The 26,497-nt window shown below is 43.9% G+C and overlaps 1 protein-coding gene across 13 annotated transcripts in view; it reads left to right on the top strand.

The window, feature by feature from the left end:
* Window positions 1-26,497, top strand: part of Ptpmeg2 (Protein tyrosine phosphatase Meg2) — a 775,124-nt gene that overhangs the window by 575,471 nt on the left and 173,156 nt on the right. For 5 of the 13 annotated variants that reach the window (XM_070080413.1, XM_070080421.1, XM_070080408.1 and 2 more), the window contains one exon: window positions 14,559-14,793. The exons of 6 other annotated variants lie outside the window; for them this stretch is intronic. In XM_070080413.1, coding sequence (XP_069936514.1) covers window positions 14,773-14,793 — 21 coding nt within the window. In that variant the 5' untranslated portion in view covers window positions 14,559-14,772. The remainder of the gene's footprint in view (window positions 1-14,558; window positions 14,794-26,497) is intronic. 2 more of the 13 variants (XM_070080391.1, XM_070080432.1) reach the window with 1 other exon arrangement.

Here is a 26,497-nt window from a genome sequence, read left to right as displayed (position 1 = left end):
GGAAGTGTGGTGGGGTGAGTAAGGAGGTGTGGGATGAGTAGGGAGGTGTGGTGGGGTGAGTAGGGAGGTGTGGTGGGGTGAGTAGGGAGGTGTGGTGGGGGAGTGAGACTAGGGAGGTGTGGTGGGGGTGAGTAGGGAGGTGTGGTGGGGTGAGTAGGGAGGTGTGGTGGGGTGAGTAGGGAGGTGTGGTGGGGGTGAGTAGGGAGGTGTGGTGGGGAGAGTAGGGAGGTGTGGTGAGAGTAGGGAGGTGTGGTGGGATGAGTAGGGAGGTGTTGTGGGTAGAGTAGGGGAGGCGTGGGGAGAGTAGGAAGGTGTGGTGGACTGAGTAGGGAGGTATGGTGTGGTGAGTAGGGAGGTGTGGTGGGGTGAGTAGGGAGGTGTGGTGGGGAGAGTAGGGAGGTGTGGTGGGGAGAGTAGGGAGGTGTGGTGGGGAGTAGGGAGGTGTGGTGGGGTGAGTAGGGAGGTGCGGTGGGGAGAGTAGGGAAGTGTGGTGGGGAGAGTAGGGAGGTGTGGTGGGGAGAGTAGGGAGGTGTGGGGAGTAGAGAGGTGCGGTGGGGAGTAGGGAGGTGCGGTGGGGAGAGTAGGGAAGTGTGGTGGGGAGAGTAGGGAGGTGTGGTGGAGAGAGTAGGGAGGTGTGGTGGGGAGTAGGGAGGTGCAGTGGGGAGAGTAGGGAGGTGTGGTGGGGTGAGTAGGGAGGTGTGGTGGAGTAGGAAGGTGTGGTGGGGTGAGTAGGTAGATGTGGTGGGGAGAGTAGGGAGGTGTGGTGGGGAGAGTAGGGAGGTGTGGTGGGGTGAGTAGGGAGGTGTGGTGGGGTGAGTATGGAGGTGTGGTGGAGTGAGTAGGGAGGTGTGGTGGGGAGAGTAGGGAGGTGTGGTGCAGTGAGTTGGAAGGTGTGGTGCGGTGAGTAGGGAGGTGTGGTGCAGTGAGTAGGGAGGTGTGGTGCAGTGAGTAGGGAGGTGTGGTGCTGTGAGTAGGGAGGTGTGGTGCTGAGAGTAGGGAAGCGTGGTGGGGTGAGTAGGGAGGTGTGGGGCTTCTTGTGGTATGCAGTTTGCAGGTACGATACAGGCAGGATGGTAGTCCAGTATACCTGTGGAACATTTGAAAGGCTCTCTGGAAAAAATCCAGAATCATATGCAACCTTTGTTTTACAAAACTTGTCTCTTGTGCAAGAATAAACACTACTTCCAAAAACAACATCCATATAGAAGTGTTTCTGGATCTGCAATAAGGATGTGGAACTGTAGACAGATATCAGGAAAATGCTCAGGAGGTTAATAAATGATAAGCATGAAAACAAAGAGGAACTATTGGATAGTCTACCCAGAATATATAGAGTATGGGAGGATGGGAGAGGAGTAAAGTTTAACACTCAGACTGCCCACTCTTCAACAGCTGACCCAAAAATAGACACCCACTGGAAAAAACACAGGAAACAAAAAACTCAGGTCAGCCCCCAGCCCTAGGGCTGACTCAGAATCAGCCCCCAACCATAGTGCAAATCCAGATTCGGCTAAAGACTCCTCGACAGCCATAGCCTCTATTATGGATGTAGTAGAGGAGTCCTTCTCCTGGAAAAATGTTGACCTCCTGAAAACAGATGGTGGTGTGTCTGGCTTGGCTATCGAAGACTGTAGTGCAGTTCTAGGAGCTTCACAAATTGGGAATACATCCAGTATGAATTGTATCCAACCACAAGCAATTTTATGTTTGGGGCATCTGTTAGCATGAAATATCCGGGAAAACAAATGGGACATGTAACTTTGAGCATCCCCAAAAATGCCACGACCTCCTGTCTACCTCCTGCAAATTCTTCCACCCTGGGATGTGCCACTCTTCAGTCCTCAAAAAACAATGTTACAACAGAAACTGCTCCACAGACCACTTAAAAGGGACCAGGAGGTACACACCCCGTAAAACAAATTACAGTAGTTACAGTAGTTATGACAACTCCACTTCAAGTGATTTTTTAGTGGCAGGAAACAAAGAAAGAAAAGGGAAAGAAATAACCAAAATAGTCCACCACCTTGGAACCTTGTTGGACTGGAGGCACAGCCAGTGGCCCCTCCAGACTCACAACTACTGATGCCAACAACAAAATCCCCCTAGCAAACATGTAACAGGTCCTCATTTATATTTGCTAATATACAGGGTCTTAAGCCATCTACCTACAACAATGGTTAAACCTTACTATTTTGACAGTGAAATATGGATACCTGGGTATAATCTTTCCAGATGGGACAGAAAGAACAAGCAACAACGGGGGGTTGGCCTGTATGTCAAAGAGTCGCTCATTTGCACAGAGATACTGAACACCACAAATAATATAATTGAAGTTCTAACAATAATAATCGAGAACCAAAACTTAGTTATTGTACTTGTATATAAGCCACCAGATGTAACTTCCCAACAGTTCAAGGAACAGCTGTCGAAAATTGGCTACTGTCTGGAAAACCTTCCAGCCCCATCCCCGAACTTGGTGACTTCAATCTAAGACATACAAAATGGAAGAATGTAGCAAATAATGTAGCACAAATATTCCCTGGAGGCAGCTCAGATGAAAAATCACAAACATACATGAGCTGCTGAATTTCTACAATAAACACACCCTAAGTCAGCAGATAGTGGGCCAACAAGACTGGAGAACACACTAGACCTTATTTTCACAAATATTGAGGACCTGGTAAGAAACATAATATCAGAAACAACTAATTCTGATCACAATCTAATCGAAGTTCAGACTTACATGCACAGGGGTTCTGATCAGCAAAATGCATACAGCTATGAGGGTACCTTTACCAAATTCAACTTCAACAACAAGAACATCAAATGAGATCAGGTAAACCATGTCCTAAATGAAACATGTTGGGAAGATATCTTAAATAACATGGACCCTAATCAATGCCTGGAGAAGATCAACTTTCTGGTAGCTGAAGTATGTTCAAGGTATATTCCCCTAAGAAAAAAGAAGTAAACTGGAGAGAGACGCTCCCTCTACAAGAGAAGGTGAAGAATCACTGAGCGCCTCAAGAATGCTAGATGATCTGAAACACGGAAGGAAGTGCTAACCAGGTAAGTGGAAAATATTGAGCTAAAGTTAAAGGACTCATACAGGATCCAGGAGAGACAAGAGGAGCTAAAAGCGATTAGTGAAATTGAAAGAAATTCGAAATATTTCTTTTCATATGCCAAAAACAAGGCAAAAACCACATCGAGTATAGGGCCCCTGCTCAGACATGACGGATCCTACACAGATGACAGCAAAGAAATGAGCGAGATACTGAAGTCTGAATATGACTGTGTTCAGTCTAAAGATAGACAATCCAAATAATTTTTTCATGAATGAGCCTCAAAACCCTGTCATTGTATGCCAAACTTCTGACATAACCGTAACTCCACTAGACTTTGAGAAAGCCATTGACAACTTGCCCATGCACTCAGCCCAAGGACCAGACTCTTGGAACTGTGTGTTCATTAAGAACTGCAAGAAACCCCTCTTACAGGCCCTAAGTATGCAAAGGAGAAGGAGCATAGACACAGGTGAGATTCCACAGTCACTGAAAACAACAGATATAGCCCCACTCCATAAAGGTGGCAGCTTTAATGTCCCTCATCATAAAAATCTTTGAAAGAGTTCTAAGAAGCAGGATTGCAAACCACTTGGACTCCCAACAGTTGCACAATCCAGAGCAACATGGGTTCAGAGCAGGTTGCTCCTGTCTCTCACAACTACTGGACCACTATGATATGGTCTTGGGCAATGGAGAACAATATGATGTTCAATGAAGACAAATTCCAGTTAATCCGTTAGGGAAAACTGGAGGAAATAATAGCTAGAGCTGAATATACTACAAGCTCTAATCACACAATAGAGCAGGAAAGTAATGTGAAGGACCTGGGAGTATTAATGTCTGAGGATCTTGCCTTCAAGGATATCACAACAGTGCCATTATCACATCTGCGAGGAAACTGATAGGATGGATAATGAGAACATTCAAGACAAGAGATGCCAAGCTAATGATGATCCTTTTTAAATCACTTGCTCTCTCTAGGCTGGAATACTGCTGAACATTAACATCTCCATTCAAAGCAGGTGAAATTGCAGATCTAGAGAATGTACAAAGAACCTTTACTGCACATATAAGTTACATCAAACACTTTAACTACTGGAAATGCTTGGAAGCACTTGACTTGTACTCACTGGAGTGCAGGCGAGCAGATACATCATAATCTACACCTGGAAGATCCCTAATCTGCACACACAAATCACTCCCTATGAAAGCAAAAGACTTGGCAGGCGATGCAACATACTCCCAGTGAAAACTAGGGGCACCATTAGTACACTAAGAGAAAATACAATAAGTGTCTGGGGCCCAAGACTGTTCAACAGCCTCCCACCATCCATAAGGGGAATTACCAATAGACCCCTGGTTGTCTTCTGTAGGGAGCTAGACAGATACCTAAAGTTGGTGCCGGATCAGCCGGGCTGTGGTTTGTACGTTGGACTACGTGTGGCCAGCAGTAACAGCCTGGTTGATCAGGTCCTGATCCACCAGGCGATCTGGTCATGGACCGGGCCGCGGGGGCGTTGATTCCCAGAATACCCTCCAGGTAGACTCCATGAAGGGTCCAAGAATTAAAAAAAAAATTATGAAATGATAGAGAATATTTTTCGAAGGAAATGAAACCAAAAGTACGAAATTTGATGAAAAACAGGTAATTACGCTCTTGCAAAGTTAGTGGTCTCGGTGATGTTCAGGCATCGGCGATTTCTCTCGCTTTGAGCCTATTTTCGGCCAATTCCATTGTTCCAGTCAACGAAACTCATAGCTGTTTCGGTAGTACTCCTTTTATTCTATCGATTGAGTACAAGAAACTGCCCATTTGCCTATTTCAACTATCTGATAAAGTGATCAGAAATTGGTGATTTGGCCAATTTCACAAAATTCAAGAAAGGCCAGTTTCAAAATAGGGTCCATAATAAACAATACAGACATTCCTAGCACTAAAATAACATTTTCTCTGTTCATTAGTCACGTCTCCAGCCCCTCTTATATTACGCTTGCTTTCAATTTTGAATTTTTATTCAAACAAAAAAGAGGATTTACTGTTATGCATTATTGTAATAAATATATAAATAATATCGGCTCATTCGTGAACGCATATTAGACTCACCAGTCGATGTGTATTGCACGCTGGTGTGATTTGTTTACTCTTGAACATCGGCAAAAATCGAACATTTCCGCTACTTTGAGCTGATTTTCAAGCTACTTTCAATCTGGAAACCAGTCAAAATTATCACTATTTCTGTAACATACCTTCCTTTCTGTCAAATGAGACCAAGAAAGCGAGACTACAACCATAACAACAATACGAAAATACACCGCAAAGTCGCTGTTGTAAACAAAAAACACGGTCTTTGGTTTTTCCTCATGAACTGCGTGCTGCAGAATTTTTTTTGACCTCTCTCTTGCGTCTCTACTGGAACTGCCTTGCTGAGTGCCTCGAAGGGTGAGCGGCATTCAAAACATACTAGGTCAGTAGTAACGGTCAGTGAATAATATAACGGGATTATTTGGTATTCTGGTAGCGGGGAGTTAATGATACGTCTTCGGAGGCTTCTTACTTTATTGTTAAGTAGTGGTGGGTACACAGGCTTGTGTGTTTGTGCCCATGGCCCGGGCAGGGCCATCCCACGAGAGAGAGCTGGGAGGCCTTGTGTCTTCCTGCTAGGCCGCTGTGTGAGTGAGGGTGAGGCAAGTCTGGGCATACTGAAGTGGCAAGGCCTCTAGGTGGCAGCACCAGCATGGCGCGAAATATGAACTAAGCTGGCAGACAGCAGGGGCTGTCTGCGCAGACAGTACAGGCTGTCTACATACGCTCGGCCACCTACCGCGCGTCGTCCCGACGCGACAATACTGGTGGTAAAAGAAACTCGGTCTCTCTCTCGTAGGAACAGGGCACAGAACACAAAATAAAAACATATATATACATATGAACATGGAAAAAAAACTTCCTACAGAGAGGGAAGAAAAAAACGTGGGTGTGCTACATCGTGGTCAAAGGCAGTGAGCGTCGAAGGGCATCACTGCACGCCTTCCTGCGTCTGGACAGATACTGCAACACGGGAGACATCGCTGCATCGCTGCAGCTGAGCTGTGATGTAACAGGTTACGGTCTCCTCTGGAACGGTGAAGCAGTCATCGTAGGAGTCGCTGCAGGTTTCACTCAACCTGGGGCACAACATGCTGGTGCCCTCGAGTGAGGCATCGACAAAACTCGGCAACTGGGCAGGACTTCTGGCAAGCGACTCAGGAGGACACTTCTCGACTGGTACTGTCGCTGGGCTGTCACTGCCGGCGAGCGTGGAGCGAGTCGTGGCAGAGACGACTGGGCGAAACATCTGGGAGTCGTAACATCATACACCAGACTGCAGTGAGAGAGCTAGCAGTCAAAGTGACATCTTCTTTGTGCAGGCTGCTCACTGAAGCTTGTGACACGAGGCTGACACAGCGCCTGCCGACAGGGCTAACTGCGGCTTGGCGAGTATCAATCGGCAGTTGGAGTTATAGCAGAGGTTAGTCTAAGCGTCCCCAGACTTGTTTCTCTACATATAACTGCACTCTGACGGTCTGGAGGTGAAGTGAAACAAATCTCGATGGGAATCGTAGCAGGTACGATTCTGCAGAACAACACGAGCGACGAGCATAAAAGCTTTCTGTACAAGGGGGCTCGGGCTCAGGGCTGTCTGATAGCTGTCAAACACACTGGTCACACGGGTGACTTAACACAGTGGTGCTACTCAGGTCTGGCTCAGACCTCACTGGACACACGGAAACTTTAAACACCCGCGGTACATGGCTTAAACTAGCAAATGATGCTTTTCTGTGCATACACTAACATGTGAGAACACTAACTGAGAGGAATTAATTAACACGACATATATCTTCTCTCGATCTTCTCGACAATACTGAAATAATTACTAGAAACACTCGATGTGACATCATGTGATGTCAGGCATGATGTCGCGAGGTGACGTCAGCACTGTGACGTCAGCAGACATCTCGAGGTGACGTCAGCAGACATCTCGAGGTGACGTCAGCAGACATCTCGAGGTGACGTCAGCAGACATCTCGAGGTGACATCAGCAGACATCTCGAGGTGACGTCAGGCAGACATCGTGACGTCATGAAGTCGGGCAGCATCGTCGGTGACGTCAATGTGATGCGGGCAGCAGACCACAACATGAGGCCTGGGACATCTGGTAACTCACGTGGCTGGTAGATCCACGTGACATCGCCCACACCCACGTGGCATGCTGATCCACGTAGCTTCGAGTGGCCTCGGGCACTCGGATACACAGCTCTGGCAATGAATCACACGAAAAACAGCAGAAAACACAGCAGAGGGAGTGGGCAGTGGTGAGTGTATGGTAGTGTGGTGGCGAGGAGCGTGGGTGAGTGTATGGCAGGGGAGCATCTGGCCATTCCTCCTCCTCCACCCACAAACACGTGGAGAAGCTCACACTGGACGCAGAAATCACCACAAAACTCGCCTCTGGCTTGCTGAAACAGCTGTGCTGAGCTGAACAACAACAGCAACATACAAGTGATGCTGAACACGTGACTTGAGAAACAGCGTGGGACGCTGTAGCGTGGGGTCACTGTGACGCCACTTACAATTCTCGAAGAAATTCGGTAAATTTCGGCTGGATCCTGCTTGTACCTGTGTCTGGATGCTGAAACGTGCAGACACGACATCAGGATAACTCGTTGAGAGACGGATGCTTCTTGCATGGGATAATGAAGTGAAGATGACTTCATCCGCGACCACAGCTGCTACCATTTATAACGAGCTTGTTTGGTATTCTGGTAGCGGGTGGTTAATGATACATGATACGTCTTCGGAGGCTTCTTCGTTTATTGTTAAGTCGTGGTGGGTACACAGGTTTGTGTGTTTGTGCCCATGGCCCGGGCAGGGCCATGCCACGAGAGCTGGGAGTACTTGTGTCTTGCTGCTAGGCCGCTGTGTGAGTGAGGGTGAGGCAAGTCTGGGCATACTGAAGTGGCAAGGCCTCTAGGTGGCAGCACCAGCATGGTGCGAAATACGAACTAAGCTGGCAGACAGCAGGGGCTGTCTGCGCAGACAGTACAGGCTGTCTACAATAACAATCAGTGATTCAGGCAGCAGTGAAGGTCGTATTATTACTGATACTAGTGAGAAATTTACCATTCACAGCTTATCTGAGCTGAGCTGAGCTGAGCTGAGCTGAGCTGAGCTGTGTCATAATGTTAAGAGACCGACAGTGGCTTCAGAGCCGTGATATAACGGGACCAACACTGAAAGGGTTAACTACGTTTCCCTGTTATATTTCATCACACAGGTTGGTGCTCATACAAGAGTTCTTAGAGTAACATGTGCTGCTTGAAATCGTAGTTTGAAGTCCCTTAAACTGATCTGAGAGACTTCAGTAAGGTAATGAGGATATGGTCAAGAATTCCATTAAAGGTTCATCAACAGTAACAGTTTTGAAGCTACTTGGGAATTATCATCTTTCAGGAATCCCTTTCTTATTCCATATACAGGAGAAATTAATTCTTTTTTATATCTCACAAAATTTGAGGATAGGGGAGTTATTAATACTGCACTACTGTGTTTATCAAAGAATATACAAATATATAATATATAAAACCATGTTGCAGAATCCTCCCCAAAAAATTACTTTTCCGAATTTTTTTTACAGATTATTAGATATATATTTTTTTTTTGACAGTGATGTAATAATTTTTTTTGGACCAAACCTAACAGAGAAACCTCACCTAACCTAGTGTAATATTTTTGAGCTCAGTTCTGCTATATATGTCATAGGTCAGGCTAAATTTATTGAATATCACTTAAAATAAATTATACATTTTTTTTGTCCTCAGATTGATTTTCGTAGATTTATGGAAAAAAACCCACTACTTATTCGGCAGAAAACAAGCACAAAACACCCACATGGGGAGTTATAGCTCGTCATTCAACTCCCCTTGTGGTTATTTTGCATCTTGTATCGCTTGTTCGATTACTGTATATACCTCGTAGAAACAAGCGAACGTATACACAAAGAAATATTGCAGCCAGCAGGATTCGAACCCACGTGGGACATTGTCCACGAGTGTGGCTTAGCTCCCGACGTGACGCCTTAAACCACTCGGCCGGACACACCAGTGAGCCTCAAACATGGTCTCCAGTTATATCAGTGTCTTCCTGTATGTTTGTTCTTACGTCACGAGCGATACTATACTCAGTGCACCTCACAACAAAAAGTTTATATTTAAAAATATTGCTGTCATTTTCTTGGCTTTTGTCACACTTGTCTGATTGTGTTCTTTAAAAGATAGGTCAGATAACATTATTAGTACCAGGTCCTTCTGTTTGGTGACGCTTTCTGTATCTTAGCAGTTGGAACTTGTAACCATTGTACTTCGTATTATTCTCCACTGCCTGCTAGAAGACTTTGTTTATATTTTCCTATATTTTTTATCTTCTACCGAAGGGATTTTCATGGTATTTGGTATCGTCCGGAAATGATAAGCTATTGCGAGTGTTTTTATTTGTCTGCTATGAGGACAAGAAATAGCAAAGGCGCCAGGACCGTGCCTTGAGGGTACTGAGTTTTTTACTTTGTTGGAAACGGGGTTTTCCAGTGGGCAGTGGAAAACAACATGACGTTCAATGGTGATAAGTTCCAGCTGCTTAGGTATGGAAAGAATGAGGGAGCACTATATACAGAACTCAAGAGGGTCACCAAATAGAACGTAAGGAACACGTGAAAGACCTGGGAATAATTATGTCAGCGGACCTTTCTTTTAAAGACCATAACAAGACAAAGATCACGACAGCCAGGAAGATGACTGGGTGGGTATTGAGAACTTTCAAAACAAAGGAAATAATGCCAATGGTGACACTTCAAATCGCTAGTGCTCCCTCGCTTAGAATATTGCTCAGTACTGACGGCCCCGTTCAGGGCAGGAGAAATATCGGAGCTGGAACAAATACAGAGATCGTTTACGGCTCACATTGAGTCAGTAAAGCACCAAAACTACTGGGAACACCTGCAAGTCTTGAACATGTATTCATTGGAGTGGAGGAGAGAGAGATACATGATAATATATACCTGGAAGGTACTCGAGGGCTTGGTCCCAAATCTGCACACTGCCATAACATACTGGAGTGAGAGATATGGGAGGAAGTGTAAAATAAACCCAGTGAGGAGCAGGGGTGCGGTGGGGACAATAAGAGAACACCGTATCAACATCCAGGGCCCCAGACTTTTCAACATCTTACCAGAAGATATCAGAAACACTGCTGGAACAAGTGTTGAAGCCTTCAAGAGGAAACTAGACAAGTATCTTCACCAGGTGCCAGATCAACCAGGTTGTGATGGATATGTGGGGCAGCGGGCCTCCAGCAGCAACAGCCTGGTTGACCAGGCGAGCACCAGACGAGCCTGGCCCATGGCCGGGCTCAGAGAGTAGAAGTACTCTCGAAATTCTTCAAAGGTATATATCAAGGTATGCTAGATTTTTCTAAATGTTTTGCTACTCTTGTGTTTTATTTGTCAGAAATTTGAATATCTGTTTGCCTACTAACCCCGCTATGACTATGGATCTCAATTTATATGCTATCAAATGCCTTCGCAAAATCCGTGTAGACTCATCTTTGTTTAGGTTTTCTTCCAATGCTCACTTATCCTGTCACAAAAGTTCAGTAATTATGACAAGTATATGAACATACTTAACATCCGCCCACACCACCCTAACTCCCTCACCTTAATGCAAGATAATTTGTATACTGACAGTATACACAGACTTTGTGAGTCTTTGACACGTGTGATCATGGTTTAGTCGCTCATACAATACACGAGAGGAATAATTAGAGAAATGTAAAACTAGAACCCTCAGCACTCTAACAGATCTTAGGCAGAGTAATAGTCATCAGAGTAACATCAGAAACTATTATATTGTAAAGTTTTGTTCCTAAATATACACAGTATACGTCCAGACTCTTCCTTATTCTCACATCTGACATTGACAAAGACACAAGTTGTATCATTAATACATTCCTTGCGGACTATACTAGAAGACAGTAAATCTACTAAATGTAAACCAAGTCTTCCAGGGGAGCCTCAAAAATATGCTCATCGAGGCCAGGTTTCTGTTATTCTGCTATAGAAAAACTGAAGAAAAATGGCAATCATATACAACTCAGTAGATACACAAATAACCCGCACATAAAGAGAGGAGCTTACGACGACGTTTCGGTCCGACTTTGACCATTTACAAAGTCGTAAGCTCCTCTTTTCTATGTGCGGGTTATTTGTGTATCGTTCCAGTCACGGTATTGTGCCTTTTTTTTTTGTTACAACTCAGTAGAGTGCGAGAGGAAGGTTAGGGTCTGTGGGCAACCACCTGGCAAGATATTATGAAAATTCAGTTAATCTTGTCTGTAGGTTACTTATAGTCGACTCCGGGAGTTGTTGCCTTGCTTCAGCTGGGTCCCAGACCAGTCTTTGTGGTTGATGGCCTGATCATTAAAACTACTGGCGCCAGCCGCACGCAGGCCAACATCCCTGCTATTCATTAAAGTATTTTAAACCATCTGTTAAGGCTCATACTATCGCAGGAATTAGTGTACTCACCTAGTTGTACTCATCTAGTTGAGGTTGCAGGTGTCGATCCCTAGCTCCTGGCCCCGCCTTTTCACTGGTCGCTACTAGGTCACTCTCCATGAACCATGAGCTTTATCATACCTCTGCTTAAAGCTGTGTGGATCCTGCCTCCACTACATCGCTTCCCAAACTATTCCACTTCCGACTACTCTGGCTGAAGAAATACTTCCTAACATCCCTGTGATTCATCTGTGTCTTCAACTTCCAACTGTGTCCCCTTGGAACATTCTTTGTCCACCTTGTCAATTCCTCTCAGTATTTTGTATGTCGTTATCATGACCCCCCTATCTCTCCTGTCCTCTAGTGTCGTCAGGTCGATTTCCCTTAACCTCTCCTCGTAGGACATACCCCTTAGCTCTGGGACTAGTCTTGCTGTAAACCTTTGCACTTTCTCTAGTTTCTTTACGTGCTTGGCTAGGTGTGGGTTCCAAACTGGTGCCGCATACTCCAATATGGGCCTAACGTACACGGTGTACAGGGTCCTGAACGATTCCTTATTAAGATGTCGGAATGCTGTTCTGAGGTTTGCTAGGCGCCCATATGCTGCAGCAGCTATTTGGCTGATGTGCGCTTCAGGAGATGTGCCTGGTGTTATACTCACCCCAAGATCTTTTTCCTTGAGTGAGGTTTGTAGTCTCTGGCCCCCTAGACTGGACTCTGTCTGCGGTCTTCTTTGCCCTTCCCCAATCTTCATGGCTTTGCACTTGGTGGGGTTGAACTCCAGGAGCCAATTGCTGGACCAGGTCTGCAGCCTGTCCAGATCCCTTTGTAGTTCTGCCTGGTCTTCAATCGAATGAATTCTTTTGCAAACAGGGACACTTCGGAGTCTATTCCTTCCGTCATGTCGTTCACAAATACCAGAAACAGCACTGGTCCTAAGACTGACCCCTGTGGGACCCCGCTGGTCACAGGCGCCCACTCTGACACCTCACCACGTGAGGTAGATGTGTGTGTGTGTGTGTGTGTGTGTGTGTGTGTGTGTGTGTGTGTGTGTGTTGTTATAACCACGAACGAGTGGTATTAATCAGTAACAACAGTGACTAGCCGAATTCGAACCCATGTAGTTTTTGGCCCGCCTCATGGTAAGCGAAAATTACACATGACGCTCTAACCTATGGGACCACGCAATCCTACAAGAATCATGCACCCAGCAGAGCTTGGTGTTTTACCATGATCCGAGGACATACGGTGGTGAAATTAGCTCAGAGGCACCCACGCCACTGTATGTCCTTGGATCACGGTAAAGCTAGCTCTGTTGGGTGCGTGATTCTTGTAGGATTACATGGTTCTGTGAGTTAGCGTCATGTGTGATTTTCGCTCACCATGAGGCAGGCAAAAACGACATGGGTTGGAATCCTTGGCTAGTCACAGTGTTGTTGCGAGATTGGCTTAAATAGCAACGCTCTTCTTGCCGAATAAGGCAAGCGAAAATGCAATAATTTCGCAAAAATCATTCTGAACCTAACGAAAAAAATATATTTCAATGTGTTTGTTTATTATTAAATTAATTTAAATTTATCTAAAATATATTTAGTTGGATTAGGCTAACTTAAATCTCGCTTGTTATAAGAAGGTTAGGTAAGTTTTCTAAGGTTCTTTTGGTACAAAATTATTAATTTTTACATTAAAGTAAATAAAAAAATATATCTTTAAATGTGTAAGAGAAAATTGTATAAAGGACTTAATTTTAAATGAGTTATTGCTAATTGACCAGTTTTACCTATTCGGCACCACACACACACACACACACACACACACACACACACACACACACACACACACACACACACACACACACACACACACACACACACACACACACACACACACACACACACATTACCTACCTCTTTTACTCTCTTTCCGTGGTCAATTACCCTACACACGAGGGTTGCGTGACTCCATTTTGGCACGGCTGTTGACACCAACTTGGTATCTACCCTTAGTAATTGTGCTCTCCATCGTCTTTGTTGAGGGCGAGTGTGTGAAGGGGGGGGGTGTATGTGGAAGATGTGGAGTTTGTGGAAGGGAAGGGAAGGGGTAAAGTGGATGGTATTATTGGTTGGGTTGAAACTGCAGTGGATACTGAACCCATAGTGTAATGTTTGACTATATCCTGTGCACTTACCAAATGATAGAGTCATTAAGGTTTGACGGGGTGAATTAGTAAGGCAGTGGAAAGTCTGAGTCATATGACCAGAAGTTGTAGTTAGGAGGTCAACAAATGACTAAGACCCGTGTCAGAAACCTCTTGTGTTTCCTGACAAATGAAATTCCGCCATCACTGATATCTTCATTGCTCTACAGAAGTCTCCCACCTCAGACTAACATATATCATTGTCTGATGTGGAGAGCCGCTCCTGCTTGCTGGAATATCACATGGAAACATTGCTAGTTCTTGTTCTCACTATGTAACTATAATATAAAGTAAGGTAGCAGTATACTGTCATGATCTAATGTTTAATAGAGAAACTGCACTTCTGAAGCTTCTCTCTCACTCATACTTTTAGCAGATGCTGCTAAATTTGTTATTGCAGTGTATAACACCCGCTGTATGCGCTCAGTTATGCTTTAATGTTTACTTTGAACACAGTGTACACTGAGGCTATTATGTGTGGCCAGTAAGATGGTCAGCCACACTGAGTACACAAAGGTGTGAGGAAGTAGTCAATTTAGTGAAGTTTGTGAAGCGAGTCTCGCCTAAATGTACTGGGCTGTGACATACATGTACAATATGACGTTTAGTTACTGAGATATATTGTTGTGGAAGATGCTGTGTTATTTGATGTAATACTAGGCAGGGTGGCGCTCTCTTAGTAGGACTATCAACCTTTCTCTTCCTCTACAGATAGCTGAGCCCAAATAAAAGTACACTCTTCCACCAGCCAACATACAAAGCCAATCAAAATGTGTGTGAAAAGTGTCTGTACAAGTGTTGGTGCTGAGTTGAGCTAAAATCTAAAGTTTCAAATGTTGGTGGAAGTGTTGAGCAGCGTGGGAGTGTAGTAGTGGAGGACTAACACGCTCATATTGTAAAGTGTTGCGTCCCTATCTTGCAGGCTATGAAGACCAACCACAAGAAGGTGAGTACCCTCCCCTGCACTGCCCTCACCTGCACTCTCACCAGCTCCTCCTCTCTCCCATCACCTCATCTTACTAAATTCACCGCTCGCTATTTTTATCGCCTCTGTAACTTTTATTATTCTTTTATTCCATTTTTATATCTGTAATTTAAAGTGTAGTTGCCGTATTTAGTGATTGTGTTTTAGTATTTGTGTGATTGTTTTACTTGTTTATCTATACTGGCTTTGTGAATGGTAGTTGATGTCTAGTAAGTTGTGTATTTTGAGTTATTCGTTGTATGTTATTGTAGAGTTTCTGCCTGTGTTGGCAGGTGAGGTAATTGTCTCGCTCGTCTCTCAATACTTTGTTACTGTAATAACTAGTTTTCCCTACCTCTGTATACGTAGCTCCCATAAAAACTACCTTCCCTCCACCGTTGTTTATCCATGTAATATAACACCTGCCTTCCCTCCACCGTTGTTTATCCATGTAATATAACACCTGCCTTCCCTCCACTGCTGTTTATCCATGTAATATAACACCTGCCTTCCCTCCACTGTTGGTTATCCATGTAATATAACACCTGCCTTCCCTCTACTGTTGTTTATCTATGTAATATAACACCTGCCTTCCCTACACCTCCATATAACAGGTCATATAAAAACTAACGTGGATTTGCTCTCTCATTCCTTCAGAGTTTGTGGTGTGTTTCATTACATTCCCTCAACCTCTACGAGTGGTACTGGACATGTCCAGTACCACTGGACTTCTGACCAAGTGACCACCAGCGCCGAGGTGCCTTTCATATGTAATGTCGCCTATGTCGGAACCACTTGCAGTAAATACCAGGTCCAGTCTTGCTGGTTCATCCTCTCTCTCTCTCTCTCTCTCTCTCTCTCTCTCTCTCTGGTTGTGTGTGCATGTGCACATACACTAGGCTGGACCTGGTATACACCGCGAGTGGTTCCCACACAGGCAACATTACGTACGAAAAGCCCCTCAGCGCTAGTGGTCACTTGGTCCTGAGTTTGGAATGCCTTATGGAATTAACAGTGGAGAGTGAAACAGCACAAAAAGAGAGGAGAAGCCAAACTTCAAAAGAAAGAACTACACAGGCATGATGCACTTCTTGTATGAGGTGCAGTGGGAAAGAGAACTAAAAGGAAATACGATGAATGAGATGATGATGGTCAGTAGAGACAATGGAAGGACCAGAGTCATCCCATGGTTTACCCAGAGATGTAGAGATGCCAAAGACAAGTGGGATAGAGCTTGGAAAAAGTATAGAATGTGAAGGACACAGGATAACAAGGAATTAAGTCAGAGCCAGAAGCGAATATGCATGGATAAGAAGGACGCTCAGTAGCAATTTGAGAATGACATATCATCGAAAGCCAAATCTGACCTAAAGTTGTTGTATGTATAGCCACTTTAGGAAGGAAAAAGTCAGGGACCAGGTAATCAGGATGAAGAAAGGTGGGACCTCACAAGGAATGACCAGGAAGTCTATGAAGTTCTCGGGACGAAATTCGGGGATATTCTTAAAGACAAAGGCTTCTAGCTTTCTGAGGTAGGAGAATGCACCAGCTAGTGTTGGACACAATACACAAAATAAGGAGGAGGTGAAGAAACTGTTATGTGAGTTAGATACCTTGAATGCGGTGGGACCAGATAATATCTCTCCCTGGGTCTTGAGAGAGGGAGTAGAGGCACTGTGTGTGTGCCGTCATTAACAACAAGTCTTATCAACAAGACTTATCAAAACAGGGCAACTACCCGAGGTGTGGAAGACAGCAAATGTAGTTTCAGTTTTTAAGAAAAGTAACAAACAAAACCACAGACCAATGTCACTGACAATTATAGTATATAAAGTTATGGAGATTATCAGGGGAAGAGTGGTGCAGTACCTAAAAAGGAATGGGTTCATACATGACAGCAAGCATGGGTCTCCGGGCTGCAAAATCATGTGTTACAGACTTATTGGAGTTCTGTGACGAGGTAACCTGACCAGGTTGCATTTTATTGGACTGTAAGAAGGATTTTGACACAGTACTGCATGAGAGACTGCTACAAAAGTTAGAGAAGCAGGTATGAATATCAGGAAAATCACTGCAATGACATGAGAAAAAAGTGATGGCCCATGACGACGTGCCGGAATTAATGCATGTGACAAGCGGTGTTTCACAAAGGATCAGTCCTATAGCCAGTGCCATTTCTTGTATACATGAATGACATGACAGAAGGGATAGGGTTATAGGTATCCCTGTTTGTAGACGACGTGAAACTAATGAGAATACAAGCGGACGAGGATGAACGGTTTCAAAGCGATCTGGACAGGTTACAAGCCAGGGGCAAAGGCTGCAAACCTCACCTTAAAGAGTGCAGACATAGCTCCTTAGCAGTAAGTGAGGTAGTAGAGCACTAGCCAAAAATTATAGACCAGTAACCCTAACATCCCACACAAAAATCTTCGAAATTGTGATAAGATGTCAAATTACAAACTTCATGAAACAACACTGTCTTAGAACTGGAATATCATGCCTGTCACAGCTGGTAAACAACTATGACGGAATTACAGAGGCGTTAGAAGAAAACCAAAACACAGACGTGATATATACAGAATTTGCAAAGGCATTTGACAAATGCGATCATGCGGTGATTGCCCACAAAATGAGGGCCATGGGCATAACTGGAAAGGTAAACAAATGAATTTTCAGGTTTCTAACATATAGAACAGAGTAGTAAACAGCAAAATCCAACATCAATGAGGCAAAAAAGCACAGTACCCCAAGGCACTGTCCTGGCACCTCTGCTGTTTATCCTCATAGCAGACATAAATAAAAACACCCGTCACAGTTATGCATCATTATTTGCAGATAACACTAAAATACCATGAAAGTCACTACGGTAGAGGACACTGAAAAATTACAGGAAGATTTAAGCAGGGTTTTCCAGGGAGTAGCGGAGAACAACATGAAGTTCAGTGTTGATAAGTTCCAGCTGCTTAGATATGGAAAGAATGAAGAACTCGAAAGGGACACTGTGTACAAAGCCTAAGAGGATCATCAGATAGAATAAAAGGAACAAGTGAAAGACCTGGAAGTAATTACAGCAATTTCCCTCGATACGAGATTTTGCTGATATGACCCCTCAAGGAAGGTTCCTTGATGCTGATGAGGGGTTCTTGATCTAGGGAATTGAATCTGTGCTCCAGTTCCCTGAATTAAGCCTGAATACCTTCCACATTCCCCCCCCCATATGTGCTGTATAATCCTACGGGTTTAGCGCTTCCCCTTGATTATAACAATTTGCTGATATCTTCCTTTAGTACCCAACATAAACATACGAGCCCCTTTTTTCGTCGATACGAGAATCACATGCGAGTGTTTTCGTGCAAACATGAGTGCTTCAACTAGGCCCGCTCAACATCAGCTGTTATATGCGACACGATAAGCCTCTCACGGCCTACCAGCCAGTCTACGAGCACATCCTCCCAGGTGTTGTGCTTCTGCGCTTTAAATATCTGTGTAATAATTTTAAATCATGGCCCCCAAATAAAAAATTATTGAAAAAATCGCAAACAAAATAGAAAAGCAGAAAAGAGGTTGATAAGGATACAGTGTAAGTTACTGTACGCTGGTGCCATAGTTACTGTACGCTGGTGCCATAGTTACTGTACGCTGGTGCCATAGTTACTGTACGCTGGTGCCATAGTTACTGTACGCTGGTGGCATAGTTACTGTACGCTGGTGCCATAGTTACTGTACGCTGGTGCCATAGTTACTGTACGCTGGTGCCATAGTACGCTGGTGCCATAGTTACTGTACGCTGGTGCCATAGTTACTGTACGCTGGTGCCATAGTTACTGTACGCTGGTGCCATAGTTACTGTACGCTGGTGCCATAGTTACTGTACGCTGGTGCCATAGTTACTGTACGCTGGTGCCATAGTTACTGTACGCTGGTGCCATAGTTACTGTACGCTGGTGTCATAGTTACTGTACGCTGGTGCCATAGTTACTGTACGCTGGTGCCATAGTTACTGCACGCTGGTGCCATAGTTACTGTACGCTGGTGCCATAGTTACTGTACGCTGGTGCCATAGTTACTGTACGCTGGTGCCATAGTTACTGTACGCTGGTGCCATAGTTACTGTACGCTGGTGCCATAGTTACTGTACGCTGGTGCCATAGTTACTGTACGCTGGTGCCATAGTTACTGTACGCTGGTGCCATAGTTACTGCACGCTGGTGCCATAGTTACTGTACGCTGGTGCCATAGTTACTGTACGCTGGTGCCATAGTTACTGTACGCTGGTGCCATAGTTACTGTACGCTGGTGCCATAGTTACTGTACGCTGGTGCCATAGTTACTGTACGCTGGTGCCATAGTTACTGTACGCTGGTGCCATAGTTACTGTACGCTGGTGCCATAGTTACTGTACGCTGGTGCCATAGTTACTGTACGCTGGTGCCATAGTTACTGTACGCTGGTGCCATAGTTACTGTACGCTGGTGCCATAGTTACTGTACGCTGGTGCCATAGTTACTGTACGCTGGTGCCATAGTTACTGTACGCTGGTGCCATAGTTACTGTACGCTGGTGCCATAGTTACTGTAAGGTGGTGCCATAGTTACTGTAAGCTGGTGCCATAGTTACTGTAAGGTGGTGCCATAGTTACTGTAAGCTGGTGCCATAGTTACTGTAAGGTGGTGCCATAGTTACTGTAAGGTGGTGCCATAGTTACTGTAAGCTGGTGCCATAGTTACTGTAAGGTGGTGCCATAGTTACTGTAAGGTGGTGCCATAGTTACTGTAAGGTGGTGCCATAGTTACTGTAAGCTGGTGCCATAGTTACTGCACGCTGGTGCCATAGTTACTGTACGCTGGTGCCATAGTTACTGCACGCTGGTGCCATAGTTACTGTACGCTGGTGCCATAGTTACTGTACGCTGGTGGCATAGTTACTGTAAGGTGGTGCCATAGTTACTGTACGCTGGTGCCATAGTTACTGTAAGGTGGTGCCATAGTTACTGTACGCTGGTGCCATAGTTACTGTACGCTGGTGGCATAGTTACTGTAAGGTGGTGCCATAGTTACTGTAAGGTGGTGCCATAGTTACTGTAAGCTGGTGCCATAGTTACTGTAAGGTGGTGCCATAGTTACTGTAAGGTGGTGCCATAGTTACTGTAAGGTGGTGCCATAGTTACTGTAAGGTGGTGCCATAGTTACTGTAAGCTGGTGTCATAGTTACTGTAAGCTGGTGCCATAGTTACTGTAAGGTGGTGCCATAGTTACTGTAAGCTGGTGCCATAGTTACTGTAAGGTGGTGCCATAGTTACTGTAAGCTGGTGTCATAGTTACTGTAAGGTGGTGCCATAGTTACTGTAAGCTGGTGTCATAGTTACTGTAAGGTGGTGCCATAGTTACTGTAAGGTGGTGCCATAGTTACTGTAAGGTGGTGCCATAGTTACTGTAAGCTGGTGCCATAGTTACTGTAAGGTGGTGCCATAGTTACTGTAAGCTGGTGTCATAGTTACTGTAAGGTGGTGCCATAGTTACTGTAAGCTGGTGCCATAGTTACTGTAAGGTGGTGCCATAGTTACTGTAAGCTGGTGTCATAGTTACTGTAAGGTGGTGCCATAGTTACTGTAAGGTGGTGCCATAGTTACTGTAAGGTGGTGCCATAGTTACTGTAAGGTGGTGCCATAGTTACTGTAAGCTGGTGCCATAGTTACTGTAAGGTGGTGCCATAGTTACTGTAAGCTGGTGCCATAGTTACTGTAAGGTGGTGCCATAGTTACTGTAAGCTGGTGCCATAGTTACTGTAAGGTGGTGCCATAGTTACTGTAAGCTGGTGTCATAGTTACTGTAAGGTGGTGCCATAGTTACTGTAAGCTGGTGTCATAGTTACTGTAAGGTGGTGCCATAGTTACTGTAAGGTGGTGCCATAGTTACTGTAAGCTGGTGCCATAGTTACTGTAAGCTGGTGTCATAGTTAACTATCAAAGGTAAACTACCCAGGATGTAATTGGTAGTTAACTAAGAGTTATTACAGTTTTTGTATTGTACTTTTTGTTGTTGTAATTCTGTTTTGGTTATGATGAAACAGTTGCACTAAAAGTCTCTGATTTAGGGGGAAATGACATGAAGTGGAAGTAATTTTTGATGGAAAACACGTTTATAAATTTTAATGATGAAAAACAATGTTAAATACTTTTACACAAATAACCCGCACATAAAAGAGAGAAGCTTAGGACGACGTTTCGGTCCGACTTGGACAATTGGCAAAGTCACACTAACCAGAAGTGGAGCAGGACGGCTATATATAGGCAGGAAGAGGTGGTGGTGGTAGTAGTAGTAGTAGTAGTAGTACAAGAATGGTATATAATACCGACAAGATGAAATTAAGACACATGCGCAACACCCGGGCATCCCTATCGTAGACGTTTCGCCATCCAGCCAGCCATTGGATGGCGAAACGTCCACAACAAAGACAACCAGACGTCGCACATGTGCGGCGTCTGGTTGTGTGACTTTGGTTAGTCACACAACCAGACGTCGCACATGTGCGGCGTCTGGTTGTGTGACTTTGGTTAGTGTGACTTTGTCAATGGTCCAAGTCGGACCGAAACGTCGTCGTAAGCTTCTCTCTTTTATGTGCGGGTTATTTGTGTATCGTTCCAGTCACGGTATTGTGCCTTTTTTGTTATTAAATACTTTTCTGTGAATAAGAGTTTTCAGGTTGCGAGCCATCTTGTAGGTCCTTGCTGGGTACCAGCTGACCTTACTGTCACAGAACACAATAATACCAACTGTCATGAGAACCAGGAAGATGACAGGGTGGATAATGAGAACTTTCAAAACAAGGGAAATAATGCAAGTGGTGACGGTCCCGTTCAAGGCAGGAGAAACATCAGAGCTGGAACAGATACGAAGAGCAATAAAGCATTTAAATTACTGGGAACACCTTAAAGTCCCAAATATGTACTCACTGGAACAGAGGAGAGACATACATGATAATATATACCTGGAAAGTACTAGAGGGTCTTTTTCTAAATCTGCACACTGTCATAACACCATATTGGAGTGAGAAAGATAAGAGGAAGTGCAAAATACACCTGGTGAGAAGCAGGCGCACCGCGGGCACAATAAGAGAACACTGTTTCAATGATCGTGGTCCCAGACTATTAAACATCTTACCAGTAGATATCAGAAACACTGCTGGAACCAGTGTAGATGTCTTCAAGAGGAAACTGGACAAGAGCCTGGTCTCAGACCGAGCCACAGGGGCGTTTACCCCCGAAACCCTCTCCACGTGCCAGATCAACCAGGCTGTGATGGATATGTGGGTCAGCGGACCACCAGCATCAACAGCCTAGTTGACCAGGCTAGCATCACAGGAGCCTGGGCCAAGGCCGGGCCCATGGTAGTAGAAAAACTGGTTGGTAGACATGTGTGATTTTCGCTCACCGTGAGGCAGGCCAAAACAATATGGGTTCGAGTCCTTGGCTAGTTGCAGCGTTGTTATTGTCAATACCACTCGTTCGTAGTTACAATAATATAAAATACTGCTTCTTAAGGCTAGTACACCAAATGGGGAGTAGAATGAAATTAGCTCAGAGGCGCCCACACCACCGTATGTCCTCGGACCAAGGTGAAACACCTAGCTTGGCTGGGTGCTTGGTTATTGTAGGATTGCGCGGTCCCGTGGGTTAGAGCGTCATGGGTGAGTTTTGCTCACCACGAGGCGGGCCAAAACAACATGGGTTCGAGTCCTTGGCTAATCCCAGTGTTATTATGTATGTGTGTGTGTGTCTCGTGGCATATAGGTAAAACTTGCGATTTTGGATTAAATAGCAGTGCTCTTCTTGCCGAATAAGGCAAGCGAAAATTTGGGTATGCAGTAATTTCGCAAAAAACATTCTGAACCTAACGAAAAAAAATATATTTCATTGTGTTTGTTTATTATTAAATTATTGTAAACTTATCTAAAATATATTTAGCTGGATTAGGCTAAATTAAATTGCGCTTGTTGTAATAAGGTTAGTTAAGTTTTCTAAGATTCTTTTGGTACAAAGTTATTAGTTCTTAAATTAACTTAAATTAAAAAATATACATCTTTAAACGTATAAAAGATTAGTTTTACCTATACAGCACGACATACATTCATATATATATATATATATATATATATATATATATATATATATATATATATATATATTTATTTATATATATATTCAACAAGTCGGTCGTCTCCCACCGAGGCAGGGTGACCCAAAAAAGAAAGAAAATCCCCAAAAAGAAAATACTTTCATCATCATTCAACACTTTCACCACACTCACACATTATCACTGCTTTTGCAGAGGTGCTCAGAATACAACAGTTTAGAAGCATATACGTATAAAGATACACAACATATCCCTCCAAACTGCCAATATCCCAAACCCCTCCTTTAAAGTGCAGGCATTGTACTTCCCATTTCCAGGACTCAAGTCCGACTATATGAAAATAACCGGTTTCCCTGAATCCCTTCACTAAATATTACCCTGCTCACACTCCAACAGATCGTCAGGTCCCAAGTATCATTCGTCTCCATTCACTCCTATCTAACACGCTCATGCACGCTTGCTGGAAGTCCAAGCCCCTCGCCCACAAAACCTCCTTTACCCCCTCTTTCCAACCCTTTCGAGGACGACCCCTACCCCTCTTTCCTTCCCCTATAGATTTATATGCTTTCCATGTCATTCTACTTTGATCCATTCTCTCTAAATGACCAAACCACCTCAACAACCCCTCTTCTGCCCTCTGACTAATACTTTTATTAACTCCACACCTTCTCCTAATTTCCACACTCCGAATTTTCTGCATAATATTTACACCACACATTGCCCTTAGACAGGACATCTCCACTGCCTCCAACCGTCTCCTCGCTGCTGCATTTACCACCCAAGCTTCACATCCATATAAGAGTGTTGGTACTACTATACTTTCATACATTCCCTTCTTTGCCTCCATAGATAACGTTTTTTGACTCCACATATACCTCAACGCACCACTCACCTTTTTTCCCTCATCAATTCTATGATTAACCTCATCCTTCATAAATCCATCCACCGACACGTCAACTCCCAAGTATCTGAAAACATTCACTTCTTCCATACTCCTCCTCCCCAATTTGATATCCAATTTTTCTTTATCTAAATCATTTGATACCCTCATCACCTTACTCTTTTCTATGTTCACTTTCAACTTTCTACCTTTACACACATTCTCAGACTCATCCACTAACCTTTACAATTTTTCTTTAGAATCTCCCATAAGCACAGCATCATCAGCAAAAAGTAACTGTGTCAATTCCCATTTTGAATTTGATTCCCCATAATTTAATCCCACCCCTCTCCCGAACACTAGCATTTACTTCTTTTACAACCCCATCTATAAATATATTAAACAACCATGGTGACATTACACATCCCTGTCTAAGACCTACTTTTACCGGGAAGTAGTCTCCCTCTCTTCTACATACCCTAACCTGAGCCTCACTATCCTCATAAAAGCTCTTTACAGCATTTAGTAACTTACCACCTATTCCATATACTTGCAACATCTGCCACATTGCTCCTCTATCCACTCTATCATATGCCTTTTCTAAATCCATAAATGCAATAAAAACTTCCCTACCTTTATCTAAATACTGTTTACATATATGCTTCAATGTAAACACTTGATCTACACATCCCCTACCCACTCTGAAGCCTCCTTGCTCATCCGCAATTCTACATTCTGTCTTACCTCTAATTCTTTCAATTATAACCCTACCGTATACTTTTCCTGGTATACTCAGTAAACTTATTCCTCTATAATTTTTACAATCTCTTTTGCCCCCTTTCCCTTTATATAAAAGGACTATACATGCTCTCCGCCAATCCCTAGGTACCTTCCCCTCTTTCATACATTTATTAAACAAAAGTACCAACCACTCCAACACTATATCCCCACCTGGTTTTAACATTTCTGTCATGATCCCATCAGTCCCAGCTGCTTTACCCCCTTTCATTCTACGTAATACCTCACGTACCTCCCCCACACTTACATTCTGCTCTTCTTCACTCCTAAAAGATGGTATACCTCCCTGACCAGTGCATGAAATTACCGCCTCCCTTTCTTCCTCAACATTTAAAAGTTCCTCAAAATATTCTCGCCATCTACCTGGTCACAGACCGGGCCGCGGGGGCGTTGACCCCCGGAACTCTCTCCAGGTAAACTCCAGGTAATACCTCCCTCTCCCCATCTACTAACTCCCCTACTCTGTTTTTAACTGACAAATCCATACTTTCCCTAGGCTTTCTTAACATGTTTAGCTCACTCCAAAATTTTTTCTTATTTTCATTAAAATTTCTTGACAGTGCCTCTCCCACTCTTTCATCTGCTCTCCTTTTGCACTCTCTTACCACTCTCTTCACCTTTCTTTTACTCTCCATATACTCTGCTCTTCTTATAACACTTCTACTTTGTAAAAACCTCTCATGAGCTACCTTTTTCTCTTTTATCACACCCTTTACTTCTTCATTCCACCAATCACTCCTCTTTCCTCCTGCCCCCACCCTCCTATGACCACAAACTTCTGCCCCGCATTCTAATACTGCATTTTTAAAACTATTCCAACCCTCTTTAACCCCCTCACTACTCATCTTTGCACTAGCCCAGCTTTCTGCCAATAGTCGCTTATATCTCGCCCGAACTTCCTCCTCCCTTAGTTTATACACTTTCACCTCCCTCTTACTTGTTGTTGCCACCTTCCTCTTTTCCCATCTACCTCTTACTCTAACTGGAGCTACAACTAAATAATGATCCGATATATTAGTTGCCCCTCTATAAACATGTACATCCTGGAGCCTACCCATCAACCTTTTATCCACCAATACATAATCTAACAAACTACTTTCATTACGTGCTACATCATACCTTGTATATTTATTTATCCTCTTTTTCATAAACTATGTATTACTTATTACCAAATTTCTTTCTACACATAGCTCAATTAAAGGCTCCCCATTTACATTTACCCATGGCACCCCAAATTTACCTACTACTCCCTCCATAACATTTTTACCCACTTTAGCATTGAAATCCCCAACCACCATTACTCTCACACTTGATTCAAAACTCCCCATGCATTCACTCAACATTTCCCAGAATCTCTCTCTCTCCTCTACACTTCTCTCTTCTCCAGGTGCATACACGCTTACTATAACCCACTTTTCACATCCAATCTTTATTTTACTCCACATAATCCTTGAATTTATACATTTGTAGTCCCTCTTTTCCTACCATAGCTTATCCTTCAACATTATTGCTACTCCTTCTTTAGCTCTAACTCTATTTGAAACCCCTGACCTAATCCCATTTATTCCTCTCCATTGAAACTCTCCCACCCCCTTCAGCTTCGTTTCACTTAAAGCCAGGACATCCAGTTTCTTCTCATTCATAACATCCACAATCATCTCTTATCATTTGCACAACATCCACGCACATTCAGACTTCCCACTTTGACAATTTTCTTCTTCTTATTCTTTTTAGTAATCTTTACAGGAAAAGGGGTTACTAGCCCATTGTTCCCGGCATTTTAGTTGACTTTTACAACACGCATGGCTTACGGAGGAAAGATTCTTATTCCACTTCCCCATGGATATAAAAGGAAAAGTAATAAGACCAAGAA

Source organism: Cherax quadricarinatus, chromosome 6 (assembly GCF_038502225.1).
Source record: "Cherax quadricarinatus isolate ZL_2023a chromosome 6, ASM3850222v1, whole genome shotgun sequence".
Taxonomy (NCBI): Eukaryota; Metazoa; Arthropoda; class Malacostraca; order Decapoda; family Parastacidae; genus Cherax; species Cherax quadricarinatus.
This window is presented reverse-complemented; position numbering and strand designations above follow the sequence as displayed.